Source organism: Aquarana catesbeiana, linkage group LG06, assembly GCF_042186555.1.
Source record: "Aquarana catesbeiana isolate 2022-GZ linkage group LG06, ASM4218655v1, whole genome shotgun sequence".
Classification (NCBI taxonomy): Eukaryota; Metazoa; Chordata; class Amphibia; order Anura; family Ranidae; genus Aquarana; species Aquarana catesbeiana.
In genome coordinates, this window is record NC_133329.1 from 357,141,871 (window position 1) to 357,169,425 (window position 27,555).

The following is a 27,555-nucleotide window of genomic DNA, read 5'->3' on the forward strand; positions in this document are numbered from 1 at the left end:
CCAAGTATCATTGTGTAGAACAGAGCCTGCACTACAGGAAGCATGTGGCTGTAGCAGAGAGCAAAGCCGATGCTTCCTGTATTGCTTCCATCACAGGCGGAGTGCATTTGGTATCACTCAACCTATGACAAGGGCCGGTGCTATACTGGAAGCATCGGCTCTGCTCTCTACTGCAGCCGCATGCTTCCTGTAGCGCGGACTCTGTTTCTGCACACATCAGTGAGTATCAACTTTCCTCTCCATACACAGCAGTGTGCCCAGCACTATACCAGGCACTGTGCCCACCCCTATACCAGGCAGTGTGCCCACCACTATACCAGGCAGGGTGCCCACTACAATACCACCACTTTTTCTGCCAGTGCACCCACCAGTGTACTCGCCACTGTACCCACCAGTATCACTGTACCAGCCAGGGTACCCACCACTGTACCTGCCAGGGTACCCACCACTGTTTCAGCCAGTGTACCTGCCACTGTACCCACCAGTGATAACAAAAGCTTGCCACCACCCTCATTTATAGCTGGCTATCGCAGTAAGCGGCATTGGAAGGCTAAAACAGGTACCAACAAAGTCTGGGGAATGCCCAGGAAAAAACCAAAGCCTACTTACCACCAGCTTGCAGACAACCAAATTGACCTGTCTAACAGTACACGTTAAAAACAAGGGTTTAGTCCGCACGCATTTGCAAACGCATGCGTGAGCCACAGAGCCACGTCACGGCACCCTTGTATCTTTGGCCCTAACACTAAACTATGAGTGTCCCCACAGTGAAGGCACATGCATTTTAATGGATAAATGAGAGCAGGTGGACTGAAGGGGAGCCCACCCCTCCTTAAAGGTACAGGAGCACACCAAACACCCAGCAATAGCACCACTTTACCCACCGGTATACCTACCACTGCACCAGCCAGGGTACCCACCACTGTACCAGCCAGGGTACCCACCAGTGTACCTGCCAGTATACCTACCAGTCTACCCACCACTGTACCAGCCAGGGTACCCACCAGTGTACCCACCACTGTACCAGCCAGGGTACCCACCACTGTCCCAGCCAGGGTACCCACCAGTGTACCAGCCAGTGTATCCACCAGTATACCTACCTGTGTACCTATCAGTATACCCACCACTGTACCAGCCAGTGTACCCGGCAGTATACCTATCAGTGTACCAACCACTGTACCTGAATGCAGGAGTTTTGGTGTGCTTTCAGAAAGTGCACCACACCTGCAGGATATAATAGATTTCTAGGCAAAGTGCAATCAACCCACAGGAAAGCCACAGGTGCACTGAGCGCCAACCCACGGTGCAGATAAACCGCAGCGCATCAGTGTGATAGCAGCCTTAGGCCCCTTTCACACGATCGGTCCGATCAGGTCCATCCATCTGTTTTTCAGGCAAACCCAGTCGGACCCTCCATTCACCTCTATGGAGCAGCAGATGTAAACCGACTTTTGTCAGTTTACACCCGATATACAACGTGAATGAACAGGAAGCCGTTCAGCACAGAGCACTTCCCATTTATTCACTGTCCAGTGCAGCTGAGACTGCAGAGAAAGGGACTGGGGCATTTCTATCCTTAGTCCCTAACTCTGTCTCAAAAGTGAGACATCAGGGGTCTGATAGACCCCTGATATTTCACCGAAGCCCCCTGAAAGGGCAGCTAAAAAATGTAAAAAAATAATAGAAAATAAAATAAAATTTAAAAAAAGAAAGTGTTTAAATCTTTTTTTAATAAATAATAAAAATATACTTATAAAAAAGAATACATTGATAAAAGTAAAAAACTTCGGACACCATCCGCTGGCCTAATGTCCTCTGCCCCCTCCCCCAAAACCACACGGAAAAAAAAAATAATAGAAAATTACATTGTAAAAAAATAATAAAAAATAGAATAATAAAAGTAAGAAACTACTGACAATGTCCACTGCTCTACTGACACTATCCACTGCCCTAATGACACCATCCACCCCCCCCCCCCCCCAAAAGCATTGTGAAAAACAAATAAAAAATGAAATTGTAAAAAACCCTGAACCCCAGTTATATTTGATCTCTTTCATGTTGTTCAGGTAGATCGCCATCTCTGCTTACCCCTGACCTGTATTCAAGTTCTGTCATTCAGCTCAATGATGGCGAATGTATCCAAAACAGCCAAGAAGCAAAGTCATGGTGAAGTGTCTCGGAATTTCGGTGAAAAGTTTACAGATCTATACTTCTTTGTCTAATATGCAAGGAAACGGTTGCGATTGCGAAGGAATATAATTTTAGAAGACATTATGAAACAAAGCATGTAAAGAATTTCAAATCTCTTCAGGGTCTACTGCGAACAGACAAGATAAACTTACTGAAGAAGTCACTGAAATCACAACAGTCTGTATTTAAGAGAGTGTCAGATGATGCCAACAGCGTAGAAAAAGCAAGTTTTGTGATTGCTGAAATTATTGCGAAAAAAAACAAAGTCTTTTTTGGACGGAGAATTCGCAAAAGAGTGTATTTTAGCAGCTGTGGAAGGCATGTGCCCTAAGAAGATTGATGCCTTCAAAAAAATAAGCCTATCTAGACAGACAATCACACGAAGAGTAGAGGAATTAGCTGAAAATGTAGAAGAAACCTTGGAGAAGAAAATTAAAAGGTTCTTATGTTTTTCTTTAGCCCTGGATGAAAGCACTGACCTAACAGACACTGTTCAGCTAGCCATTTTAATTCGTGGAGTGAACGACAATTTAGAAGTGTTGGAAGAATTTTTAGCACTGTGTCCACTGAAAGGTACTACGAGGGGAGTCGATAATTGCAACAAAAGTTATCCTCCAAAAATATTAGCTTAGTATCCAAGATCTTGTAGGAGTGGTGACAGAAGAAGCCCCGAGTATGATTGGCAAGAATTTTGGATTTGTGGCACTTTTAAGAGAAGAATCAAATTCTCCAACTTTCATCTCTTGCCACTGCATCATTCATCAAGAAAATCTGTGTGCAAAATCCCTAGGATTTGACAATGTAATTAAAGTTGTCACTGAGATTGTGAACTTCATCGGGGCAAGGGTTTTTAATCACTGGCAATTCCAACATTTTCTTGAAACTGAATATGATAAAGGTCCCAATGATGTTGTCTACTTTTGTGATGTGCGATAGTTGAGCCGTGCAAAAGTGCTGCAATGGGTTTTTAAATTGAAAGATGCCATCCAAGAGTTCATGACAGAAAAGGCAAACCAGTAACTGAGTTTAACAACACCAAATGGATGGCTGACTTTGCCTTTCTTACAGACATCTCTTCTCATTTGAACAAACTTAACATAAAGCTTCAATCAAAAAAATCAATTGGTTCACACTATGTTTAACCACGTCAAGTCTTTTCTAATGAAATTGGAACTGTTCAAAAGTCAACTGGAGAGTCGAAATCTCACTCGTTTGAAAACCATGGTCGCAGAGTATGCACCTGGTTAGGTCGTTGCAATAAGTCAGCTGCAGAGTCAGTTCCAGGACAGATTTCAAGGAGAAGAGCATGATGCTGGTGATCAACCCCTTCTCTGCAGATGTGGCTGCTGGAGAGAGATCTTCAGATGGAACTAGTTGAACTTCAGGCTAATGCCGAACTTAAAATCAAACACTCTGAACTACCCATCCTGAGTTTTTATCAGAAGTATTTGTCGAAGGACAACTTTCCAAATTTAAGAAGAAACGCAGCTAAGGTCTTCTTCCTGTTTGGAAGCACTTACCTTTGTGAACAACTTTTTTCAAGAATGAAGCATGCAAAATCGAAAATTAGAACAAGACTAACGGACTGTCACCTGGAACAGTGTCTCCGCTTAGGAATAACTGAAATAAAACCTGACATAGAGTCCCTTATAAAAAGTAAACATAGTCAGTGTTCACACTAGTGTCATCCACTCTTTTTTTTGTGATTGTGAGTAAACAGTGGGTAAACATCCAATGGGTATTGGGGACACACAAAATGATGATTCCAATTGTTGTTTAAGATCTTTATTATGCTATTCAAAATAAAATTAAAAAATTTACATTCGGAACTGTTTCATTTCATTGTGGCCCTCGACCGGTTAACAAGTGACTTAAATGGCCCTCACTCTTCAAAAGGTTGGGCACTCCTGGTCTATGGGAATGTTTGACCATTCTTCCAGAAGCACATTTGTGAGATCAGGCACTGATCTGGACGAGAAGGCCTGGCTCGCAGTCTATGCTCTAATTCATCCCAAAGATGTTCTATCCGCTTGAGGTCAGGATTCTGTGCAGTCCAGTCAGGTTCCTCCACCCCAAACTCACTCATCCATGTCTTTATGGACCTTGCTTTGTGCACTGACCTCAGAAATGTACTTCTGGAAGAATGGTCAAACATTCCCATAGACACACTCCTAAACCTTGTGGACAGCCTTCTCAGAAGAGTTGAAGCTGTTATAGCTTCAAAGGGTGAGCCAACTCAATATTGAACCCTACGGACTAATGCCCCGTACACATGGTCGGATTTTCCGATGGAAAATGTCCGATCGGAGCGTGTTGTCGGAAATTCCGACCGTGTGTGGACTCCATCGGACATTTTCCATCGGATTTTCCAACACACAAAGTTTGAGAGCAGGCTATAAAATTTTCTGACAACAAAATCCGTTGTCGGAATTTCCGATCGTGTGTACACAAATCCGAAGGACAAAGTGCCATGCATGCTCAGAATAAATAAAGAGATGAAAGTTATTGGCCACTGCCCCTTTTATAGTCCCGACGTACGTGTTTTACGTCACTGCGTTTAGAACGATCGGATTTTCCAACAACTTTGTGTGACCGTGTGTATGCAAGACAAGTTTGAGCCAACATCCGTCAGAAAAAATCCTAGGATTTTGTTGTCGGAATGTCCGAACAAAGTCCGACCGTGTGTACGGGGCATAAGACTGGGATGCCATTAAAGTTCATGTGCGTGTAAAGGCAGGCGTTCCAATACTTTTGGTAATACAGTGTCTATGTATATGTGTATATGTATGTGTGTTTGTGTGTGTGTGTATATATATATATATATATATATATATATATATATATATATACACATACATAGATAGCGATTCTGCGATTCTTTATGAGTGGAAAACATTTTTATATATCTGCCTGCAGTTCATTTTAAGTGGCAGCTACACTATAAAAAATTAATGTAGATGTTCTTTCACAACAACCTTATGTGCATTTTCCTGGAGGAAAAATCACCACCTCAGCACAATATAAGAACTCATTTCTGTCACACAGGAAAGCATTCTATGGGCTGTAGAAGTACATGCTTATAATAATCTCAGTGGAAAAAGCTCTAATCGCATTCTCTCTACATTTGGGCAAAAACTTTCTAGAAGGCATGGCATGCGCTCCTGTGGGCTATGGTTTTAACGTGTTTGTGTTCATTATTTATTGTAGAATTACACCAAGCTCATACCTGGAGCCACAGTTGGATTGCTGCAAGAAGACTCCAGAAACATATTACAGCTGATTTTAACTGCATACAAAGTAAGGCTTATATTTATTTACTTATTTATTTTGCTTTTTGAGCACCTTTAAGTCTGTTTCACAGGGGCTTTGGCTTGTATAAGAACAGTGTAAACAGGAAGCTTTGACAAAGCATTTGCAGAGCTTTCAGAAAGCTTTGTTGAAGCGATTAAAATATCATTTAGCTCCAGTTTGTAAATGTGGAACGCAGATCTTAATGGAAGTGCTGGCTGCTACTTTAAACATCCTGCTAGCAGGCTTCAGCACTTCTTGAAGCTTATTGAAAGTCTGTTGCAGCCTGCTAGCAGCTTGCTTAAAGTGGCAATCGACATTCCCACTAGGATCTGCGTTCAACATTTACAAACTGGAGCTGATTGATACTTTAAAAGTTTCAACAAAACTCACTGAAAGCTCTGCAAATGCTTTGTCATAGCTTGTTGTTCACACTGCTCTTTTACAAGTTGAAGCCCGTGTGAAATAGGCTTAAAAGAGAAGTATGGGAATTTTTTTTCTCACATTCATACTTACTTCGGTGGATGCAGCATAGGTCCGATGCTGCATTTGTCCCCCGGGAGCTCTGCACTAAAAACCGAGCAATCGAAACCCGCCAATCGCTCGGTTTTCAGAGCTCCGTGAGCAGAGAGCTGCAGACTGTCAGTCACAGCTCTCTGCTCCTCTCCCTCTGCGCTCATTGGAGCGCTGAGCTGTGGAGGGGCAGGGAGCGGCCGTCTCAGCCTCTCAGCGGCTCGCTGAGAGGCTGAGACGGGTATCAGTCCAGGCACCTGGCGGATCCAGACTTCTACTGTCGTGATGACACGGTGCCTGGACTGATATCTGTGACGTCAGCAGAGAGCGGAGACCCATAGGAGAAGCCCAGCCAAACGAACTTTGGCTGGACTTCTCCTTTAAGAGAATTTATCTCCCATATTGATATAGTAACAACATATTGCACAATTAATTGTTCCTCTGACATTAAATCGTGTCCCCAGAGGAGCTTACAATTGAATGTCCATCATTTTCCCATTGGCCAATCAAAAGGCTGAAAACCCAGCACCCAGAAATAGCTGGGGAGAAGATGACAGAGATTGGTGAGGGATGTATTTCTGGGGGTCTAGTTCCGCTTTAAATAATTGCATGCTCTGCTAATATTATATTTATAGTATATACTGGGTTACAAACTGTTATGAGATGATCCATGATCAAGAGCCAAGCCTGGGGAAGGTCACCCTGTTTGAGAAGTCATAGAGTGAAATAAAACAGAAAAGCAATCCACATTAGTCGACATTACTACTCCTGATGCACAGATCTGTCATTCCCTGGACACTGTTATTCGGTGACTGCGGGAACTATTGACTGCATCAAGGTAGAAGCCTACTGGTGCCCATTTCAAAAGAGTTTACTTACTTGGGCAATTTTTCCAGGGTGTAGACGTGTTTCACATGTATCAGCTTTGCTTTTTAAAGCATGTAAAGCCAAAAATGTAATCTCAGCATCTTTATAAGCAATAATGGGATGCTACAAGATAAATGTTACTCATTTCTGCAAGGACCCTGTCTTTGTTCTTTGCAATGGTTTGCTGTTCCCCTTGGCTAGAGATGGGTTAAAAACTCCATTATTGGACTATTTGATTTCATGGGGATTCTGATGATACAAATCGCTTCTCTGTTTAAGTGCTACAGTGGCAAAACCAATATAGATATGTTGAATCATGCGGCGTTGGTAATGAACTCAGGCCTTGTTCTTCAGAAGCCTACATTAGGCTCCATCTCTATCCTCTTCCCATCTTGGCTGTGTAATCACATTTGACATTAATGGCTGTATAATATGACACACTATTTTATCTGCAGCAGCTGGTTAATGGCCCAGACTTACAAAATAAAGCTGCCCATGACTAAGACTATTATAATGCTGTTAAGTCAGTATGAAGCCAAGGAAAGGGGGAAATTTAATTTAGCAAGGCAAGGAACGGAGGAAAGCGCAATATTATCCCATGCATGGCTCTCTACAGCACCAAGCACCAAAGCCATAGGAGTTTATTTTGAAGAGTTCATTAAATTAGGATGGTCACTGAAGCTCGGGACCTTGTGATGGAGCTAGTATGAAAATAAACAAAATGATCTTCCTTCATTTCATAGCAGTTGGCTGAAAGACTGGCTTCTAATGATATTGTCAGTACGTAGGCATGGTGCGTAGGTTTTATCTTTCAAATAGCTATCAGGAGTTAGAATGAAAAGTCCCTCCCTTCGCTCCTCCATGATCGCCAGTGGCACAGTTAGCATATTCTAAGCCCAATGATTGATTACCATGGAGAGTTATGCAAACAGTGTAGTAAAAGGCATCAGTGTGTGAAAACCCTATTTCTAGCTATATCATTAAGTCACTGTGGTCACTTACGTAGCCTCTGCAAAGTGAACCTGAACTGGCTTACAATGGTTATAACAGTCCTAAATTGCAGAACATTGTAGTGCCTGTACGTAACTGTGTTAGTGTTCAAATTGATCCTTTTGTCCCTGTAAATACCTTAGAAATCTAGGCTCAGATTAATCCCTGCTTACTCTCTATACTAAATTCCACCCTCTTTCAACTTCGAGGACAGTAGAGACTCTGGCATTTAAGAGTATATGGTGTAGGCTAATTTATTCACTGTTCTCAGATACAGGCTCCTTTACGTCCTTTTCTCACAACACACTGACTTCTTGGACAGGTCCAGAGAAAATATGTTTTTTCTCTCCTTCCCTCCCTCAGCAGCTCAGTTAGGCCACACCTGATGAGGCAGAGGTAGCTAAGAAAATTATCTACTGCCAGGTAGGAGGTCCTCCAGTATCAGGACCTAGCGTGTAGGCAGTCAATCAGGATCCTAATAGCATGTGGCTTCTCAAAAAGACCCCAGCATTGTGGGGAGCACCTCCTGGATGCTACCAGAATACTGCAGTTGCAGTAGAGTGGAGCTTTGTCCTTTTTTCTGAGATTCTTCCCAGCTGTTTACCTGTGTTATCAAAGCTATCCTGGATTTCCTTGCGAGAGAAGCTGTTATGAGGACAATGCAAGTGCCTGTGTTGTGTTTTAGCAATGCAGAGATTCTCAGTTAGCCTGTCTGTTATTAAAAGTCCTATAAAGACTATGCTATGCAGCAACGTGTTACCATGATTGAGTCATAGAGATGTTGCTGTAATGAGTCCTTGTTTGTGTAGATTTCATAATCTGTGTTCTATTACTCTCTATTGTATGCCTGCTGTTTGCCATTCGGACCCTGTTTTGCATTATTGATTCTAACATTGGACCTGTTTAGTAAACAGTTAAAAAGTTATTTTAGGTTACTCTCTGACTGATCATTTGGCTGATTATCTATTCTGTTACAGTTTCAGCTTGGCTACGGCAGGAGTCAAAATCTGCCCTAGGCCTAGAATACAACTGGGTTCCACAGGGACACTGTGAAGACTAATACTGGTACTTGGAAGTCTAACAAGGTGTCTGCACTGCAGACGATTGATGGGGCAATGCTTTATCTTGACTGTAGCAGAAGTCAAGGCCCCAAATACAGCCTGGGCCTAGGATATGAGATGGCGCCACAGGGACACGTTGAAGATTAATATGGTAGTTGGAGGTAGCACACAGTATCTAAACTTTATCTAATTGATGGGAAAGGGCTTTATGTTGACAAAGTGTAGAAGTTGAGGTCCTATGTAGACTATGGACCAAGGATACAAGAGGACTCCACAGGGATACTTTAAAGATTACCATTGGTACTACACAGTATCTACATTTTAGATGACTGATGGGGCAAGTTTTGATCTTGACTTTAGTAGATTTTAAAGTGTAACTAAACCCAAAAACAAAAATGTAATATATTGTAACTTACCAATCATTGGATGTGGTGGCTGCATTAGTCTTTTTTTTCAGGCTTTTATTCCTTTATTTTCACCTGGTGATCAGCCAAAAATGCACCTCCTGTCTTACGGTGGCTACATTCATTCCTAGAATGCATCTATACAGCAGTAACAAAGCTACCGTTTGGCAGCACCATTGTCAATCAGTGAAGAGGATTATGTTTGGTGGACTAATAGATTTAGATGGACTTTGCATTAGTGACAGATCAAACAGAGGCTAAAATGGCAGTTTCCTTAGCTGTAAAGGAGAGGAGGATTTAGTTCCGCTTTAAAGCAGAACTATACACCATGGACACTTTGGCCGGTCCTTTTCCAGGTTCCAGTACTGATTGGCCGGACTGAAATGACATCATTCATCTCGGCAGCTGCCAAAATTGTACACTGGGCTGTGCATGGGCATGCGATTAAAGTGCTTGCTAAAAGATCTTGTAGCCTAATGCATTCTCTGCATTTAGGGAAAAAGAAAACTTTTAATAGTAATTACACCCACCCCACCCCCCAAATACTCACCTGATCCGATCTCCATCCAGCACTGTGCATATTTACAGAAGCTATGATCCCCTCTCCTGGCTCTCACAGGTTTGGTTGAGAGCAGTGGGAGCCATTGGCTCTTGCTGCTGTCAGTCACAGCCATTGGGAAGAGAGCAGGGGATAGGGCTAAGCCAGGCTGTGTGACTGAATAGACGCAAACAGCCTGGCTAATGCCCCGTACACACGGTCGGACTTTGTTCGGACATTCCGACAACAAAATCCTAGGATTTTTTCTGACAGATGTTGGCTCAAACTTGTCTTGCATACACACGGTCACACAAAGTTGTCGGAAAATCCGATCGTTCTGAACGTGGTGACGTAAAACACGTACGTCGGGACTATAAACGGGGCAGTGGCCAATAGCTTTCATCTCTTTATTTATTCTGAGCATGCGTGGCACTTTGTCCGTCGGATTTGTGTACACACGATCGGAATTTCCGACAACGGATTTTGTTGTCGGAAAATTTTATCTCCTGCTCTCCAACTTTGTGTGTCGGAAAATCCGATGGAAAATGTCCGATGGAGCCCACACACGGTCGGAATTTCCGACAACACGCTCCGATCGGACATTTTCCATCGGAAAATCCGACCGTGTGTACGGGGCATAACAGCTAAAACCTTTATTTAAACAAATTACTGTTGATTTGACATCAGCGTGCAGAACTGCATGTTTTTGTATTTTCTTTTTTTTTTTTCCTGTGTAGTGCTTTGTTCATCTGAAGATGACACACCTGAAGACCGTGTGCGTTTGGGCCATGTACCCGTACCTCACATTTTCAAATTGGGAGCAGCGCCTGTGTCCGTGCAGCGGCTGCATCCCAATTGGTATGATAGGGACGGGGAAGTCAAAATCTGTATACCTGTTCCAGGTCAGTGGCTCTAAAAAAAAGTGGAACCATTGGATAAACATGGCAGCCAGACAACTGCCATTTTTAGAAGAGGTCAGTAATGACCACCAACATACTCTCCCAGTACAATTTGTTTTCTCTGTGGGGTGCATCAGTTGTTTTTTTATCAACTCAGCAGTAAAACATAAAGTACTAAGTGCTTAATCAATAATTCTGGATGACAGGTATACATCTAAAACATATGGAGCGAGTAATCACTTTTCAAAATGTTTGTGGAGTGAGCAATAATGACACATAATTCCACGGTGTGAGTCACGGCTTGGCTCCAGCATGCCCTTTCTCTGTGAGTGTATCAGAGGACAAGTGCAGTGTTATTCAAAGACTAAATGTACTTTTCTGACACAATTGAAAGTTTAAGTGACACTAAAACGAATTCTATTCAAGTATGTACTCTTAATTCAAAATAGTACCTTCTATTGTTTTCAGCCTCCTCCAGATTTTTTACTTTTTTTGCTCTGATCTGACTTGCTGTTTAGGTTGGTTACGTTCAATCTCCATAGTCCCACTGTATGTAGGAACTTGGCCACCCTGTCCTGATCACTTCAGAGACAGACTAGGGCAGTGGCGGCTGCTGCTGTATACTTTGGGGGGGGCAATGGGTGTCTTGTTTGCTGTCCCCCCAAATATACAGCACCAGCCACCACTGTCCTAGTCTATCTCTGAAGTGATTAGGACAGGGTGCCTAAAAAAAAATAATCTGGAGGAGGCTGAGAGCAATAGAAGGTACTTTTTTGAATTAAGAGTACATACTTGAATAGAATTTGTTTTAGAGTTTAATGTTACTTAAACCCCCCCGGTCGGTCCATCCGTCCATCGCTCGTCCGTCCCCCCCAGCCCCGCACTTACCCAATCTTGCAGCTTTGGCTCCTTCCTACTCCTCCTCCTCAGCGGCGGCTTCACCCTGCATCTCCAGCTTCACGGTGGCTTCCCTCCTCCTTCCCTCGGTGGCCAAAATGATTGCTTCTCCTCTCAGCCAATCAGGAAGTGGGTCTTCAGACGTAAGGACTTTAGAGGACTTCTTAGAAAGTCTGGTGGAAACAGATCTGTGAGATGCAGTGTCTTGTAGCAACTCTATCTTTGCTTCTGCCTTTAATTTGGTTTGCTGGAAAAAACTGTCTCTTTCTAGATTGGATAAACATGGCAGCCAGACAACTGGCATTTTTAGAAGGGGTCAGTAATGACCACCAACATACTCTCCCAGTACAATTTGTTTTCTCTGTGGGGTGCATCAGTTGTAATGCATCAAATGTAACAAAAAAAGAAAAAAAATGTATTATTTTTTTCTTTTTTTTTTTACACATACTGTCACCAGTCAGTGTCCCTGATCACCGCCACACTAGTTATATGATAACACTGTACTGCACTGGTGACAAGATGTAGAAAAAAAATGTGAAAAAGGCAATTTTTAAAAATGTCTTAATTTTCCAAAAAATTGCGACAAAAATATTTTAAAAACTCGCCATGCCTCTTACTAAATACCTTGGATTGTCTACTTTCCAAAAAGGGTAATTTGGAGGGTATTTGTACTGTCTTGCCATTTTCAGGCCTCAAGAAATTAGATACGCCTTCAGTACATCAGGATTGATAGATTTTCATATATATATATATATATACCATAGTTTGTGGACTAAATATACACTAATTTGTCCTTTTTAATTTCTCTAGTGAATCTTCCATGTTTATACTTTGTAAGACATTAATTAACTTATTACTGGTAAACTGATAAAGCTCATATGAGGCAGACAGCTGTTTAATGGAGCCCTCTAGTGGCAATAGCTCACGTTCAACAGACAGCGTGTTCGATTAAGTAACAATTTTTTCCCATAATAATTTCAAGCTAGCTGTCAATTCAGTTCTTAAAGCTTCATAATTCTCCATTACTTCCCAAGTTGGTTTGACTGAGCATTTGGGTAACTCAACTGGCTTAGGGTCTTGTGCTGGGGCTCCTGTGTGTTCACATTCAGAGACTTTGTAACTCATGATGACACAGGCAGTTAATGAGTGAGTGATAAGCCAGCCATGCAGCCTGGACTAAGGTTATGAGGCTTACACATGCTGCTCTCTTGTTCTTTCTTGCAATGAGGGCAGTAACTCTTGTCTGTATCAGTATTGTCATGCAGAAGTCTTGTAATTATGCTGTGAAACTCAGTTTTTCCACTGTTCTGACTCAACTACAAGGCCATAAGCTTATCTCCAGCTTCATATAGGGCTTATACAACCTGGTGATCTATTTATCCCCTGCATCAATTCAGACAGGTTAATTCGATGAATAAACTCAGTTGTTGAGGAGACAGACAATGAAGCCTTTCAAATTTTCCGTTTAATGAAGGATATTCATAGGTAGAAAAACATTGATGTTGTTAGCCACATGGAAAGATGATTACAGCATGGTGGAATACTGAGCAACGATACCAGAGAGAAGGAAGGGGAGGGGATATACAGAAGTACGTTGGTAGAGAGAGTTCAGCTTAGACAGAAGAACACAGCTTAAAGACATAGAGAAATTATAAACCCAGTTATGAAAACAGATAAATGATAATAAATCACATAGCGGTTGATTTACTAAAGGCAAATCCACTTTGCACTACAAGTGCACTGCAAGTGCACTTGGAAGTGCAGTCGCTGTAGATCTGAGTAGTTTAAAGTGGATTTGCCTTAAGTAAATCATCCCCATAGTGTAACACAACAATGAGCACAGGAGTGATCCATCCTAGGGGAATCGGTGAGGGGATCAATACAGGGGAATCGGAGCAGCAGGGGGGTCTATTTTAAAAAGCTAAATCCTCCTGTGGCAGGGGATTGGTACTCCGGGGGTTAGCTGGATTACTCCCGGTGTGCAGTGTGTGGCAGGGCACAGTAGGCCCCTCTTCCCCTTTAGGGGTCATTTGCCCTGCACACACTTGTTCACTGACTCTGGTTGACCCTGATGTAAGGGTGACTCTGGGGACCCTAATTTAAGGGGGGTGACTCTGGGGACCCTGCGGTAAGGCTGAGGAACCCAAGGGTCCCTGATGTAAGGGGAAGATTCTAAGTTCCCTGATGTTAGAGGGGGTGACTCTGGGAACCCTGATGTAGAGGGAGGACTCTAAGGGAGAATCTGATGGGGATTCTTGATGTAAGGGCTTGGATCTCATGTGAACAGGTGGACTTGTCCTGCTGCTGTGCTCTACATGTTCTTTTGTATGTTACTCTGACTCCTGCATTCTATACATTATGTTGTACATTACATAGTCCTGACCGAAGTGTTTATTGTCCCAACAGTTACTGGTTTTGATTAAGTTCTTCTTTAAGGTAGGCTCAGACAGACAACATGATCACTTTTCAAAATGATCCTTCTTTTTGAGGTTTTTAGTATTTCTGTGACACTGTCACTTTTGACTTAGGAAGTAGAGTGTTTTGTGGGTACAATGACTGTGGTATATATATATGGAAAGTATACAGCGACTGGGCACAGATTCTGTTTAATCGCCCCCTTTAAGCTCCTCCCACTGTTAGGCAAAATCTGTCCTCTGCATCACTTTATACTGGCCTCTGAACGCTGCCTCACATACTGACCCTTGAACTCTGCCTTGCCTACTACTGACCCCTGTCCTCTGCCTTTCTGACCCCATACACTGCCCTACATACTGCTGAACCCTGTCCTTTGCCCTGCTGACCCCCTGTACACTGCCTCGCTGACCTCCCATCCTCTGTCCCCTGACATATTTACTGCACTCCCACATCAGACAGGCTGGATCTGGCCCTGTTTTCCACACAAATATCTCTCTGAAGCCTTTAATTCTGGGTTACAAATGAGAAATTATCAATTCAAAAAGGACTGTAAGTTAGTCTTCTTCTTTCTGATCGGACTATCCAGAACCCCTCACCCTGCACAGGTATAAACCCCTGAGTACACCAACTGTACACCAAAATCATCCCCCTTAAAGAGACCAGAATCCAAATATAGATTAAATATAACATATGTCCCTTGGTGTGCTGTACATGATACTTCTTTAAAGAAGCTAAGCGCAGCTTATAAATACTACACTACACAGGGCACTTGCACTTTTTTTCTCTACACATTTATCTTTATATAGATATAAGATCATAAATTTAGGTTTAGTACATTATACGTCACAATGTCACTGTCTGATCTATAGATGTGTGGGTGTTAGTAAGAATTATTTCCACACTTTGTGATTCGTTTTGTTTGTTTTGGAGAATTATGAGTAAAGTCATAGTAAAGCCATACAAAAGGAGACTCCTGAAAGCACATAAGTCTCCTACACTGAGAGTTTGCTGAGGTTTCTATAAACAGTAGTAAATTCTCCTCGGCAGTCAGCTGCAGTGTCCTCAGGCCTTGGATTGTCAATGAGCTTCTGGGTTTACAAGCCGAAGCTTGTCTGAGATTCTTTCATTACAGATCTTTCATCCAGAAACCAAACATACGTTGTGCAAAGCTAAAGCTGGACTCTAGGCAGACAGAAAAGCCCCAAATATACAACTCTGTAATTATTGGGTTCACACTTCTGCCTCTGCATTTGCATCCTTTATTAATGCTCTTTTTTTTTCATTTTTTGTTTTTCATTCCATTTTCTTGTGTTTTTCATGAGCTCTCATTGAAGTCTATGAGTCCAAAAATAGAGCAAAAGAGGAACCTGCACTTTTTTCCAAGTCGCTCAGAAGCAAGTTGCATAGGTGTGAATGAGCTCCATATGGAAAACTGGGGGGTTCACACATGTGTTATTTGTCACGTTTCAGTCATCTCAGGACAATGCGTGACAATAGGAATATGATTATTGTTTATGGGTCCCATTCACACCTAAGCAACACACTTCCGTACAACCTGGAAAACAGTGCAAGTTCTTCTTTTGGTGAAGCCTAGTGCATTTCTGGCCCCATGGACTTCAAAGTAAGCACATAAAAATGCATGAAAGTACAGACGCACAAGTGTGAACCTAGGCTCCTTCTTTACATTGAATTGCTTCTTCCCCTCTCGCGTAACAGAATCACCAAAAATATATATACAGGAGGCCCCGAGTTACGAACCTCTGACTTGTGAACGACTTCAACTTACGAACGGGAGGTGGCGTGACGTTCTGCACATGCGCAGCCACTTTTTGACGGCGGGCACATCGGAAAACATTGTAAAACAGCGGAAAACATCGGAAAATGACGTCTGCGCATGCACGGCTACTTGACAGAGCATCGGAAAACGATGTCTCTGCCGTTCTGCGCATGCGCTTCCGACTTATGAACAAGTTTGACTTAAGAACAAACAGGCAGTCCCTAACCCGTTCGTAAATCGGGGACTGTCTCTCTCTCTCTCTCTCTCTCTCTCTCTCTCTATATATATATATACACACTGTATATTTTTTTTACAGTATCTTTTTTTTTTTTTTTTTTTTTTTTAGAAAAACAAATAGAGTTTCCGACTTTCTTGCCTAAGCAAGGATGACATAGCCCTGGCTGCCCATGACCTCCTGAAATACTCACGTCATGCACCCCGGGTGGTTGTGAGCAGCTGGGGTAATATATTCCACACTGCACATGCGCAGGACAATCCATATCACATCACATGTGTTGCAATACATAATCAGGGGGCCAGCTACAAAAACTCAGGAGAGACAGCCGAACCCCTGATGACATAAGCAGAGAAGATGGCAGGGTGGGACTCAGCATGCAGCATTGGAGCAACAGGTTACACTAGACAAGGCTGGCTTCGCTAGGCATGTGAGTATGTTTTTTTTAAAGTGGCTGTAAAGCCTTATGCCGCGTACACACGGTCGGACTTCTCAGCTACAAAAGTCCGACAGCCCATCCAACAGACTTTCGACAGACTTTCGACTGACTTTTGGCGGACTTTCAACAGACTTTCTAACGACCGGACTTGCCTACACACGATTACACCAAAGTCCGACGGATTTGTACGTGATGACGTACACCGGTCTAAAATAAGGAAGTTGATAGCCAGTAGCCAATAGCTGCCCTAGCTTGGGTTTTTGTCCGTCGGACTACCATACAGAGGAGCGGATTTCTGAGTCCAGCAGAGTTGCGACGTAAAGATTTGAAGCATGTTCCAAATCTAAAGTCCGTCAGCTTTGCGACTGGAAAAGTCCGCTGAAGGTCCGGTGAAGCCCACACACGATCGGATTGTCCGCCGGATTTGGTCTGTCGGCGTGCGTCGAACAAGTCCGGTCGAAAAGTCCGACCGTGTGTACGCGGCATTAAGGTGAAAAACTGTCTGTGCTCCAGCGCCCCCCCCCAGCCCCCCCCTTTATCTTACCTGAGCTCAATTTGATTCAGTGATGTGCACGAGCGCAGCGGCTCCAGCTGCTGTCTCTCTCCTCATTGGACAGATTGATAGCATCAGGAGCCATTCTGTCAATCAAATCCTGTGACATGGGAGTGGGGGGGCAGGGCTGAGGACCACTGTCGGTGTCAATGGACGCAGCAGCGGGACTCGGGAGCGTGTTCACACGGGTGCCCCCATGGAAAACGGCTTTCCGTGGGGGCACCCGATGAAGAGGAGGAGCCTGGAGCACCAGCAGAAGAAGAGGATCGGGGTTGTATAGTATATGCAAGTCGGTTATTTTAAATTTTTTTTTTTAAAGTTTACAACCACCTTAAGGACAACCCAGCCAATGAGGTAAGAGGGGGAAAAGTACCTAAATAAGTAAGTATGTACATTTGACTTGATATCAGCCTCATGCAGTCCCTGTACAGCAGAGATCCAACTGGGAAAGGAAAAAAACAGCACAAGCAGTCAATCAATTTGTGGCCAGTTTAAGACTGTGCAGCAGTAAAGGCTGCATTTAGATTGGGTGCCATAAAAAGGCTCCTGCACAGATCACTGTAACAACCAATCAGTTCACACTGCCGCGACTTGGGATCCGACTTGTGAGACCCCAAGTCACGTGACATGTGAAATCCCATGTTAGTCAATGAGAGCTGTCTTAATTAGCACTACTTAAGTCGCTCCAACTTTAGAAAAGGTTCTTGTACTACTTTGATCCAACTTTGACACAACTTCAATGCCACAGAGTGTAAACGTCCTTTCAAAGTCACATCAAAGTCTTATTAAAGTCTGACTACAAAGTTGCGCTGAAAATCACTTTGGAGTCTACTTAGTGCGAACTGAGCCTTAATCTCTAAACTACACTAGAAACTGAAGCATTGAATTATGGAAATCCCGGTTTATTATTTCAAAATCGTTCATGGCTTAATGACAAATTGACTGAGTGGCTTGGTTTTAGATTAATGCATACTGTATAGTTATGTCATTGTTTTACATAAATGCAAAGCAAAACAATACATAAAAATCTAATTTTCGCCATATTGAAAAGGTGACTAAAGCTGGCATGACTCACGGAGCACTTTAAGGGGACTCGAGAAATTGCTGACATCTTGGCAGAAAATCGGCTAAATGTTAATGTTGGAGTGTTAGCAATATTGCTGAATCACTTCTCTGTTTCCAGGAACTGAGGTCGGAAATTGAGCTTGAAGTATCTGGAGACACCGAAGGACTTAACCTCTTCTTCACCGCACACTGTAACAACGAAACATCCACCCCAAACAGCAGGCGGTGCCAGCAAATTAAAGTTGGGGACAGAGTGAGTACTCAGAATATATATATCAATTTTAGAAAGAGAGTTCTTAGAGGGCCTTTTATTCATAGTTAAAGTTAGTATGCATGAAGTCGATTTTATCCCTGGAAGAGTTGATCTAGAAGTATTATTCATAGATATTTATTTTCAGTATTTTGAAAATTACAGAGTTCAGTTTGCAAGCTTATCTCTGAAATCTGAGCACATGTAATCCATTCTCAGAAATAAAGGTCAGTCCATCCGTAACATATAGCTCCCAACTGTCCCTGATTTGGAGGGACTGTCCCTGATTTGGAACAAAGTCCCTCTGTCCCTCTTTCCTCCTCTTTTGTCCCTCATTTTGGTCTGGTCCATATAGTTGAATAAAAAATGCTTTATTTATCTTTCAAAAAAGTGTTTCCCAGTGCTACACCTTTCATCCAAATTATAAATTGCTGCATTTGTAAATTTTAAAAGCCAATATAAAGGAATAGTAGTGATAAATAAAAAAGCCCTTGCGGATTTAATTAACTTTTTTTGTTAATTCTCCCTTAAGGGGGTGTGGAGGGGGGCGTGTCCTATGCCTACATACATTTGCTAGTAGGTGTCCCTCATTCCCATCTCAAAATGTTGGGAGGTGTGCGTAACATGATGTGCGTTTGGCTAGATGTCGGCAGGCTCATTCGCATATTACTTTTATCATTCTGGAACTACACTGTTGCCAGCTCTGCTCACCTGTCACAGCCACAAAGGGGGCGCTCGCTAACATTGTTATTTTTAATTAGGGATGAGCTAAGGTTTGAGCTGTACTCAGATCAACCACAATCCGCAGGAAACTGTCACATGATAGCAGGACTCTAGCCCTATTAGCTGCAGCCATTCCCTATCCCGTAGCCACAAGTAACAAAATGGTGACGTCATTGGTATATACCTGGATAATGTTATTGATAAATATGGCCATGAGGTTATAATCGGTCAATGGTGTCACCAACATCCCTGCCTCTTTGTTACGTGTGCATACCTCCCAACTTTTTGAAATGGGAATGAGGGACACCTATCGGCAAAAGTATGCAGGCATAATACACACCTTGCCACGCCCCCTTAAAGGAGAATTGTACAAAAAAACAAGATTGGTTAAACCAACAAGTGCCTTTTTAACCACTACTATTCCTTTATATTGGTCTTTGGAATTTACAAATGCAGCAATTTAGAAATAAGATTTAAGGTTTAGCACTGGAAAACACTTTTTGATAAATAAAAAGCATTTTATATACATCTATATAGATCAGACCAAAATGAGGGACAAAGGAGGAGGAATGAGGGACAGAGGGACATTGCTCCAAATCAGGGACAGTCCCTCGAAATCAGGGACAGTTGGGAGCTATGCGTGTGGCTGCAGGGTGAGGAATTTCCACAGCCACAGCTTATTGGCGGCCTGCTATCATGTGACTGTTTCCTGCCAATTTTGAGTCAAATGTAGCTTACGTTATTGAAAATATTTGTAGGCGGAGGGATACTCTGTAAGTAGAGGGAGCAAAGCTATCATCCAGATCTTTTTATAGGCCCACACATAAATTAAAAAAAAAAAACAGTATTTGATTTAGCACACCACCGTCTATTCTATAAGGTGCATGTAAACCCTAAGGCCTGGTTCACACCTATGCATTTTTTTGTGCGTTTTCAGTTTTGCAGAAACACACTACAGTCCATTTAACATGGTTTCCTATGGATGTAGTTCACATATGTGCATTTTATGGAAAGGGCCAGGGTTTTTATTCTGGTTTTTGGTTCCATAGACTTCAATGGTTTAAAGATGTGTATTGAAAAAACACAAAATGCACCTGCAGTATGCAAACTGCAACCTGCACAAGTGTGAATCAGGCCTAAGAATGTATTTCTTTTCTTTTGATTTGCTCCATTTTTTTGGTTAATTAAATATTTCACTAAAAGCGTGTTTGTCATACCTGTTCTAACACTGCAAAAAATAGCTGTTGGCCCCGCTTGAAATCCATTGAGCTTGTAACTTTTTCTGCAGTTTTATCTCCAGTAGCGCTACCAGCCCTGAGCAGCTCGCCTAGTGACAGAAAGATGAGGAGAGGGGGGTTTCAAACAGTAGTTAGTTGCCTAGGGTGACATCGATTCAAGAGAATGCAGCCGCCACATCTAAGGACTGCTTAGCTGTAATATGTGACATTTTTGTTCTTTTCTTTAGATACATTTTAAAGAGAATTTGTCGAGTACATTATTATTATTATTATACAGGATTTATATAGCGCCGACAGTTTACGCAGCGCTTTACAACATTAGGGCAGACAATACAAGTACAATACAATTCAATACAGGAGGAATCAGAGGGCCCTGCTCGTTAGAGCTTACAATCTAGGAGGGAGGGTCAAGTTATACAAAAGGGTAATAGCTGTGGGGGATGAGCTAATGGAGAAAATAGTGCAGTTATTAGATTGGGGTAGGGAATTCCAGAGGATGGGCGAGGCTCGGGAGAAGTCCCGGAGGCGGATATGGGAGGAGGTGATGAGGGAGCTAGAGAGCAGGAGGTCTTGGGAGGAACGGAGATGGCGATTAGGTTGGTATTTTGAGACTAGGTTAGTGATGTAGCTGGGGGCAGAGTTATGGATGGCTTTGTAACTTATTGTTAGTATTTTTAATTTAATTAGTTGGGCGAGTGGCAGCCAATGGAGGGATTGGCAGAGAGGGGTAGCAGACACTGAGCGGTTTGTAAGGTGGATAAGTCTGGCAGCTGCATTCATGATGGACTGCAGGGGGGATAGTCTGTTTAAAGGTAAGCCAATGAGGAGTGAGTTGCAGTAGTCAAGGCATTTATTTAAATGAAAAGTTTGACTTTTTAGATAGAGACAAGATTAGTAAAAGTAAGTGTTGTATTATTTATTTACAGATCAGATTTTGATAAGATCATAAAAAACATTGTGTCTACAACTGTTTTATTTTTCTATTGCTAAAGCCTCTTTAGTATATATCTAACCCTATACACCACCTACTATGTATGTAAGTTATTAGGATTGATTTACTAAAACTGGTGAGTGCAGCTGTGCATGGTAGCCAATCAGCTTCTAAATTCAGCTTGTTTAACCTAAGTAAACAAGGCAGATTGTCGTTCTGTCAGAGGGGAAGGTACTGATCCTGTGTTTCTGCTAAGCAGGAACCCAGATCTTTGCCTTCCCCTAATCAAAGCACCTCCCCTACAGTGAGTAAGCACAACTTAGGCACACAGCTAACCCTTTGATCGCCACAGATGTTTAACGCCTTCCCAGCCAGTGTCATTAGTACAGTGACAGTGCATTTTTTTTAGCACTGATCACTGTATTAGTGTCACTGGTCCCAAAAAAGTGTCGGTTAGGTGTCTGATTTGTCCACCACAATATCGCAGCTCCGCTATAAGTCGCTGATCACCACCATTACTAGTAAAATAAATAAATAAAAATATCCCATACTTTGTAGATGCAATAACTTTTGCGCAAGCCAATAAATATATGTTTATTGGGATTTTTTTTACCAAAAATATGTAGCAGAATACATATTGGCCTAAATTGATGAAGAAATTCAATTCTTTTCATTTTTTTTTTATTGAATATGTTTTATAGCAGAAAAAAAAATATATATATATATCTACATATAGATATATCTATATAGATATAGATATATTTATATAGATATATCTATAGCTATATATATATAGATATATATTTCTCGTCAGCAGTATATAGCAGTCTTGTGACTTCTATCAGTGTCTTGTTAAAGCTTGTAGGAGGAGTTTTCATTTTCCCACAATTGACATATCAGTATGCAGGGCTCCCTGACCCTCTGTCTGGACAGTGCTAATTGGCCCTGTGCTGACCACATGCACTCTCTCAGGAAAAAAAAAAATCTCTATAGCAATACACACCATACTGAGCATGTGCAGCCTGACTCCATTAACTCTGTCTTTACCTGGACCTGTTTTGGAAGAAGAGGATGATCTGTGCGTACAAGATCACACAGCCTTTTTACACAATGCGGAGGATTAACCCCTTAGGTTCCACAGTGAGTATAACAAGCATGCTATGCTGCATGTCCAGACTGATTTTACTGCTGTGGATTTAGTAACACTTTAAGCTTTGACAATAAAACATAGAAGTTGATTGGTCTCTATGCACAACTGCACCAGACTCTGCGTGTACCAAGTGTAGTAAATCTTCCCCATGTGTTTCTCAGATACAAGATCTGTTTTTTTGGGGTGGATAATGGCTGTATATCTAAAACAACCACACGGAAATGCAGAGAAAGTGAGATAATCAGTGCATAAACAATACCTTATCAAAGTGAAAATCCTGTGTATATATAATGTGCACATCAAATAATTATTTTATCTGTAAGATCCCTTGCACACTGGGGCGCTTTGCAGGCGCTACAGCGCTAAAAATAGCGCCTGCAAAGTGCCCTGAAAGAGCCGCTGCTGTCTCTCCAATGTGAAAGCCCCGAGGGCTTTCACACTGGAGCTGTGCGCTGGCAGGACGCTAAAAAAAGTCCTGCTAGCAGCTTGTTTGGGGCGGTGAAGGAGCGGTGTGTATACCGCTCCTCCACTGCTCCTGCCTATTGAAATCAATGAGGCAGCGTGGCTATACCGCTGGCAAAGCGCTGCTGCAGTGTTAAAAAGTGCCCGAATAGCCCCGCAAATACGACGGTAAAGCGCCACTAAAAATAGCGGAACTTTACCGCCGACGCGCAGACGTCCCAGTGTGAAAGGGGCCTTACTGTGCCATAGTTCAAACCTTCAAAAGTTCTCATACGCAAGCACAGGGGCATCTAGAGAAAAGCCACACCATCAGGACTCCTATGCAGATCATATTTGCTCTAAGAAATGTGTATATGAGAGTATATTAATATACATTTATTCATAACATAATCTACCAGCTGGAAAATAAATATGCAGAGGCCATAGCTATTATTTAAATTGTAGTTACATTATAAGCTGTATATCATATATTTGGGCACCTACCCAAGAGGTTATAAGCGTTCATAGCCGTAGATGAAGGATGTTTCATCACTATAGCCAATGTAGGGCTTTCCCAATTAGGTGTGTAATAGACTTGGACAGAAGCATCCAAAGGATAGCTTACACATATATACTGGAATCAATCTAATGATTTATTTAACATTAATGGCATTAAACATATCAAAAGATTTTTTAGTCGCATCTCAGGGGAATAAAAAGCACTTCCTTTCCAAAAAAATAGGTCCAAGGCTTAAAGCAGAACTTTTTTCCATGTCCTTGTTGCTGATCTCCTACCTTCACCATCTATGTCAGCCATGTTCACAGTTATGCAGTTACAGTAATACCTCGGATTGCGAGTAACGCGGTTTACGAGCGTTTTGCAATACGATCAATTATTTTTTTTTAAATCCTGACTTGGTTTGCGAGCTTTGTCTCGCAAGATGAGACGGATTCAAGCCTCTGGGGTGTGCAGTACCGCATGTGGCCAGAGGTGCAGGGGGCACCGGTGACGCTCGGAGACATTTGGAAACACTTGGAAACACCCCATTCTCGAGTGTCTCTGAGTGTCTCTGAGTGGTCTCCGAGCGTTTCCAAGTGTCTCCGGCGCCACCCCCGCCCCCACCTCTGACCACATGCGGTACTGCATACACTAGTAGTGACACTGGAACAATTATATGAGTTTCCATTGATTCCTATGGGGAAACTCGCTTTGATATACGAGTGCTTTGGATTACAAACATGCTTCTGGAACAAAATAAGCTCGTAATCCAAGGTACCACTGTACATACAATCACCAGCCAATTTAGGTACACCTTGCTAGTACCGGGTTGGACCCCTTTTGCCTTCAGAACAGCCTTCATTCTTCGTGGCATAGGTTCAACAAGGTGTTGGAAACACTCCACAGGGATTTTGGTCCATATTGATATCCTAGCATCACACAGTTGCTGCAGATTTGTTGGCTGCACATCCATGATGCAAATCTCAAGTTCCACCACATCCCAAAGGTGCTCTATTGGAATGAAATCTGGTGACGGTGGAGGTCATTGGAGTACAGTGACCTCATTGTCCTGTTCAAGAAACCAGTGGTAAGATGATTTGAGCTTTGTGACATGGTGCATTATCCTGCTGGAAAGAGCCTTCAGAAGATGGGTACACTGTAGTCATAAAGGGATAGACATTTTCAGCAACAATACTCAGGTAGGCCGTGGCGTTTAAACAATGCTCAATTGGTACTAAGAGGTCCAAAGCGTGCCAAGAAATTATCCCCCACATCAATAAACCACCACCAGCCTGAACAGTTCATACAAGGCAGGATGGATCCATGCTTTCATGTTGTTTACGGCAAATTCTGACCCTACCATCTGAATGTCAAAGCTGAAATTGAGACTCATCACACCAGGCAACGTTTTTCTATTCTTCTATTGTGCAATTGTCCAGTGAACAGTTGTTGCCACAATGTTTTATGCTCTTATCAAACTGTAATCTAAAAATAATAAATAATTTTATTTTAATGATATTGTCTCTGTAGGTATCTAAAAAAAAAAAAACCTGACCTTTTCGTGTAAAGATTTTTTGTGTAATTACAGATTTTTTTTTTGTTACCAACCTGCTTGATTCCTTGTCAGAATAGAAAGCTGCTACTGACTTCAATCCTGCATTGTCTGTTTCTGTCTTCTTTATATCTCCATTGCTTAGTAAGTCGCTGCACCAGAACAAGCAAACAGCCAGTGACATGTAGAAGAAAAAACTGAACCCAGTTCCAAACCAATGACTTTTATTATAATGCTAATTTTATTTTGACAAGATATTGTGAAAAAAAAAGTTACATCAATGCAGTAAGAATAAAAAAGTACAATTCATGATGTAGTATTCCAATGAGATCTGGAGGGTTCAGAAAATGAAGCATTATAAAGTATTAAACAAGAATAAATCTACCTGAGCGCATAGTAGGTATAGAAACCAACAGTAAAAAATATTAGAAAATAAAAAACACAAATACTGTTTTCTTCAGAACCAGCAAACTTTTAGCTTCATGTTGATGTCTGTAAACCCAAAAACAGATATAACGGTAATTTCAAAATTAAAATCACTATTTATCTCTGATTATTTAGTTTAATAGAATGTTTTTATAGCTATTTGTATTCTTGAATTGGATCCAAGGAAATTAAGTATCTGTTAAGTGCTTGGTTTTTAGATTGGCTTGTTAACTCATTTTACATGTTTGTTTCAAAACTGTTCGTTTGCTGTATTCATTCAACAATTATAGGTGTTTTGGATTATTGAATTTGGATGACAAATTATTTTATTAAAACTAATAATAATACAAGTAGGGTGAATGTTCTATAGTTTAGTAAGCTGTGATAGGATATATATATTTTGACATGCCTGGATTTTTATCTCGTACCATCAAAACACCTAGGAATCTGTAGGCCCGGTAGAAGAAGCTGAATGTGTACCAATTGATAGACCAAATAAATGGAGTCTATTTGTAATTTTTTTACACTACATTCTCTTATCTTTCACCCAAGATTTACACATTTTTTTTTTAGAGGTGAACCGAATAGAAATTTTGGTGCTGAAACCGAAAATTCAAGATGCACTTGGTCTAAACCAAAACCGAAAATTAGTTTTTTTTTTTTTAAATAATATATTTTTATATATAATTCGATTTTTTTTAATTATTATCATGAATTTAAATTAATGTGAATGTATTGTTAGACATTATCGGCACCTTTAGCGCAAGAAAAGCTCAAGAAAAATGCATCCCTTTAAATGCTATGTACAGTATGTCTTCGCACTGGCCTGTTGTGCTTCCGTTGATGTGTTAAAAATTTTGCTTCCGGCATTTTTGGTCAGAAATTGCACAAGAATGCATCAATAAGGCACCCATGTTAGGTTTTTGATGTGGCTTTTGAGTCACATGACCTATAAATAAAACACCATAAGCACAGTAAATTTGAGGTAAAATCGCAGCAAAACCACGTGTGTTATCAGCGCCAATGTCGGCACCTCTTTCTCTATCAGCAAAATGCCGAAAACATCATTTTGCGTCCGTTATATTTCAGCTGCCCAAATTTTGGTGCATCTCTACAGTTGTGTGAATTTTGGCAAAAGTTGAGTAAACCTTGTGTGAAAACATTTATATATAGACGTGTCAGCCTATATATATCATAAGGAAATAAAACAAGTTGATTCTTATGTATTTATTTGTTTCTTTAGGTTTCCTTCAGTGTGACAATAAACTCAACTTCCTGCACCAAGCAAACACGACATATAGCCATAAAGCCTTTGGGTCTTCAGGAGAGCCTGGAGATTGAGATTCAATCGGACTGCTCTTGTTCATGCAAGTCAGAAGCTGAGGAGGAGAGCCCCGAGTGCAGCCAGGGAAATGGCTCGCTGGAGTGTGGAGTGTGTGTATGTAAGCCAGGCTTCCTAGGAGCTCAGTGTGAATGTAATGAGGCCTCTCTGAACAGCAGCTCCTGCAATGAACTGGATGCGTGCAGTGGCCGCGGGGAGTGCTTCTGTGGACAGTGCTTCTGTAATCCATCCATATATGGACGTGTCTATGGACCTCACTGTGAATGCGATGACTTTTCCTGTGTTCGGCACAGGGGACTTATATGTGGAGGTAAATATAACAATGGTAAAATCACGTTTTTAAAACATTCTAGGCATAATAGCACAGAATGATTATGTCGGTGAATAAAGGCAATCTTTCACACGAAAGAACAATAATACTGAATGTGAGGATCTCATTTTACATAAAAAATATATTTATTACAGGTACTTATATAATACTGTCAGTTTACGCAGCGCTTTATAAATATATATGGGAGTATGCTATAGGCCCCCTAACCTGAGGGAGGAGGGACAGATCTCCTATCACAAGTTGGATTAGCAGCAAGGATGGAAAGAATTAACATAATTTTAATTATCCAGACATAGACTGGGCGGAGGGAACCACGCATTTGTCTAATGCTGGCCATACACTATACGAAAAATCGGCCAAACCCATTTTTGAAAAACAAACGTTCGGCCGTGAGCGCAAATGATAGTGCCATCATGTAATGACGATAAATTGTTCAGCGGACATAATGATTGCATTTTTTGTTCATTTTTTTTACATATACCTAGTGCAGACAGTTCGGACGGGAAACACATTAACCTTTCAATTTATCGTTCGTTCGGCA

The 27,555-nt window shown here is 41.7% G+C and overlaps 1 protein-coding gene across 2 annotated transcripts in view; it reads left to right on the plus strand.

Moving 5' to 3' along the window:
* The window catches only part of ITGB6 (integrin subunit beta 6), a 222,128-nt gene that overhangs the window by 163,247 nt on the left and 31,326 nt on the right, over positions 1–27,555 (plus strand). For both annotated transcript variants that reach the window (XM_073634069.1, XM_073634070.1), the window contains 3 exons: positions 5,398–5,487; positions 18,250–18,384; positions 26,585–26,993. In XM_073634069.1, the coding sequence (XP_073490170.1) occupies positions 5,398–5,487; positions 18,250–18,384; positions 26,585–26,993 (634 nt within the window). The remainder of the gene's footprint in view (positions 1–5,397; positions 5,488–18,249; positions 18,385–26,584; positions 26,994–27,555) is intronic.